The sequence below is a fragment of the Oryzias melastigma genome, linkage group LG16 (assembly GCF_002922805.2).
Source record: "Oryzias melastigma strain HK-1 linkage group LG16, ASM292280v2, whole genome shotgun sequence".
NCBI lineage: Eukaryota > Metazoa > Chordata > Actinopteri > Beloniformes > Adrianichthyidae > Oryzias > Oryzias melastigma.
In genome coordinates this window covers 18,243,804-18,247,745 of record NC_050527.1, presented here as the reverse complement: position 1 = coordinate 18,247,745, position 3,942 = coordinate 18,243,804, and the positions used below count along the sequence as shown (strand labels likewise).

The 3,942-nt window shown below is 53.2% G+C and overlaps 1 protein-coding gene across 1 annotated transcript; it reads left to right on the top strand.

The window, feature by feature from the left end:
* Positions 1-2,128: 2,128 nt before the first annotated feature.
* sde2 (SDE2 telomere maintenance homolog (S. pombe)) lies at positions 2,129-3,371 on the top strand (the record flags this gene model as incomplete). The annotated part of the gene is given in 4 exon segments (XM_024267257.1): positions 2,129-2,231; positions 2,327-2,438; positions 2,515-2,684; positions 3,227-3,371. Coding segments are annotated over 4 exon segments (530 nt in total), but the record flags the coding sequence as incomplete, so codon positions are not given.
* Between the last annotated feature and the right edge of the window lie 571 nt (positions 3,372-3,942).

Sequence of the window (3,942 nt, the reverse complement as noted above, 5' to 3'; positions counted from 1 at the left end):
AAAAACCTTTATTTGTTGACGGTCCCTAACTACGCCCAGAGCGAATGTCTGTCGAATATCCAATATCCAACTAACTTCACCTCGGTAGCGTCTCGTTGGTGATTCGTGAGGATTGTTTCATAATAACGGATGGAGCAGAACTTTAGAGAACGAGCGGAACCGGTTCTGAAGGTTTATTGAGGAGTTTGACACAGCGAGATCCTTTCAAAATAAAAGCAGTCCAAACTATGAAGTATTTGCAGTGACGTCACAGATCTACAGGAGGACCCGGATGTAAACCAGCATTATTGACATCGATCACTGTCTGCATAAATGTTTATAAATCTTGATTTTTCCTGTTGGAAGTAAAAGAGGAATCTTCATGTTGGAACATTTCCTTCTGTAGAAATCGGCCTAAAACCGGGAGGGAGGGGGGGGGGCAATCTATGATGAAATATTAAACATCACAGATCGAGTCACAACTGTTTGCTCATTTCAATGAATGATACCACTGATATAGAAGTTGAATCCACACATCAAAGCAACAAAACATGGTTTTCTACCTGAATATTTACATTTGTGGATGTGGAGTTTGGATAAAATGAGAATCAGATTTATCAGCTTTCTTGACCTGACCTGTAGAAAAGACAGATAATCTCTCTTTGGCATCTCTTGGCGAACAAAGATGTCTCTGTCCACGTCGACTGCAGCCACGCTCGTGGCTGACGCGTCCGAGGCGGGACAAGCAGGTCTGCATCGGCTGCAGTCAAATGCCACATCAGGTAAAGTTGCTGAATCTTCTCGGTCCTTCCTTCTGGGGCGTTTCACCCTCAGGTTCCTGCTTCTTCAGAGAGTCTTGGTAGCGTTTCTCAGTGGCCCTCTGTCACGGTGGCCAGTGGGGAGTTCGCCATTCAGGGCTATCTTTGGCAGACGAAGATCCTCCATTCTGGAGTCGATGCTCGTGATCTCCACCTGTGTGAGGACATCGACATTTGTGATATACTCACTCCAGTGAATGTTGAGAATGGTGCGGAGACGGCGCTGGTGAAAGCGCTCGAGGAGCCATAGGTGGTGTCGGTATGTTACCCAGGACTCAGGGGGGTGGTGAGTACGATGGCTCTGTATACACGGACCTACGGCGGTACTCTACCCGAGGCGCGGGCTGGTGGAGGACCTCCGTCTTTTTCAAGGTGACCTCAAGATCTGGGCAGCCTCTGTGAAGCAGGATGTGAGGCGCTGCAGGGCTCTTTCGGTGTGGGCGAGAAGGGCAGCGTCGTCAGCAAAGAGAAGGTCTCTAATCAGCTGCTCATGTGTCTTTGTGCGGGCTTGCAGCCTTCTGAGATTGGAAAGACTGCCGTCTAGCCGATAGCGGATGTAGACGTATCCCCATCATCAAGGTTTTCTAAGGCCTGCTTGAGCGTCATGCTGAAGAAAATGCTGAACAGAGTCGGTGCCATGACCCTGTTTTACTCCATCCACGATGGGAAAGGGCTCTGACAGGTACTTGGCCGTTCTGGTCTTCATGGAACTGGACAATCATGCTAAGAAACTTAAGGGGGCAACCGAGGCGTTCCAGGATCATCCACAGTCCCTTTCTGCTCACTGTATCAAACTCCTTTGTTAGGTCCACAAACGTTACATACAGCGCTTCGTTTTCTTGAAGCTGTCTGAGGACGAAAGCCATGTCTGTGGTCCCTGTTTGCTCTGAAGCCACACTGGGTTTCTGGGAGGTGATCTTCTGCGATGGTAGGTGTCAATCTGTTCAGGAGCACCCGGGGTTCTGAATAGGAGCCGGTAGTTGGAGCAGTCTGACCCCCGGTGATGTCCAATACGATCCTCCGATCTGAAGCAGCTCTCTAAATCATGACGTCATCACTCGTCCTCTTCTACCAACAACATGAAAACTAGACCCCACAGCAAACAGAGGCCACGCCCAAACCCAGCTGACTCCGCCCAGGTCCTCCAAATGTCACATCGAATACAACGGCGTCTGCATTCCGATGAGACCACAGATGTGTTCAGCTCCTCTGGACCTTCAGAACCGATGCAGACGTCCAGCTCAAAGCATCAGCAGTCATCTGGTTCTGTTGGGTTCTGGGTTTAGCAGAACCCTCATGAAATCTAAACCATCTGGACTTCTGTCTTTCAGAACTTTTACGTCACTTCAAATGGTCGGCTGGCGCCCGGCCAGGCCCCCCTACAGGATGGAGGCGTGTATCGCCTGGAGCCCCGCCTCTGTGGGGGGAAGGGAGGTCAGTGCATGGGGGTGGGGCTAGTTGAGCTGAGTGCCTTGGGGGGAGGGGGTTTGTGGTGAGCTAACCGCCCGGGGGGGCTGTGCTGCCTTCAGGTTTCGGCTCCATGCTGCGAGCTCTGGGCGCTCAGATCGAGAAGACCACCAACCGAGAGGCCTGCAGGGACCTGAGTGGGCGTCGCCTCCGAGACGTCAACCACGAGAAAGAGTAAGCCCCTCCCCTCGCAGTGTGTTCCAGAAGCCCCGCCCTTTCTCATCAGCTGTCCTCATTGGTGTGAGTGCAGGATGGCGGAATGGCTGAAGAAGCAGGCGGAGCGCGAGGCGGAGAAGGAGCAGCGGCGCCTGGAGCGCCTGCAGAGGAAGCTGGCCCCGCCCAAACACCAGTTCTGTGACCCGGAGTACCAGCAGCAGTGCCACCACCTGAGCGAGAGGCTGGAGGACTCTGTGCTCAAAGGTCAGTACCGGGGTCACAGCACTGACCCAGAGTCGGACCTCTGACCCGATTCAGAGTGAGACAGCTGACCCGGTTCAGAGTGAGACAGCTGACCCGGTTCAGAGTGAGACAGCTGACCCGGTTCAAAGTGAGACCTCTGACCCGGTTCAGAGTTGGACCGCTGACCTGATTCAGAGTGAGACAGCTGACCCGGTTCAGAGTGAGACAGCTGACCCGGTTCAAAGTGAGACCTCTGACCCGGTTCAGAGTCGGACCACTGACCCGGTTCCGACTGAGACGGCTGACCCGGTTCAGAGACAGACCTCTGACCCGGTTCAGAGTGAGACCTCTGACCCGGTTCAGAGTGAGACCGCTGACGCGGTTCAGAGTCGGACCTCTGACCCGGTTCAGAGTGACACCACTGACCCGGTTCAGAGTGAGTCCACTGATGCGGTTCAGAGTCGGACCGCTGACCCGGTTCGAAGTGGGACCTCTGACCCAGTTCACAGTCGGACCGCTGACCCGATTCAGAGTGAGAACGCTGACCCAGTTCTGTGTTTCAGGTTTGCAGGCGTCCTCCAGCGCTCAGGCGGCGGCCGATGACATCACCACGGTTAAGAGAGCCAGCAGCACGGCGGAGAGCGAGGCGCCGCCGCAGAAGAAGAAGAAGAAGGCAGCGGCAGGGGGTGGAGCATCAGCCAGTTTCTGGTCAGTCTTTGGTTCTGATCCAGTTCTTACTGAATGAATCACGGATGGTGATCTGGATTCTGTTTCTAAATGAGTTCTGATGGAAAAGTTCTTTGGGCTCATGGAACCATCTTCTTTGTTTTTTGGACCGCAAGCCCGGAATCCAGAACTTCAGAACCAAGATGGCCTCAGGTTGATGGTTCTGCATAGGTTCTCTGCCAAAGGACCATAGAGCACAAAGAGAACTGGAAGGTTTGGACCCTGAGCCGGGTCATAAGGAGAACCATTTGGACCTTCAAAACAAACTAGAGGTTTCAGGTTCCTTTAAGTTCTGTTGATTCAAATGTTCCTCTGGGCTGCCCGGTCCCGGAGGTCTGCCCTCTTCCTGGTTTCCAGATCCTCTTTCTGCTGCTTACCTGGACCAGCTGGGATGGAAGGTCTCCGGGACCGGTACCGGTACTGGGCAGTCCTGATCTCAGTCCCATCTCAGAGAACCTCCAAACACGGAGGCTGATGGTTCCTGAAACCGGTTCTGGCTGGACTAGAAAAAGTTTTACAGTCATGGTTCTGATCGAGTCACAGATCAGTAAAA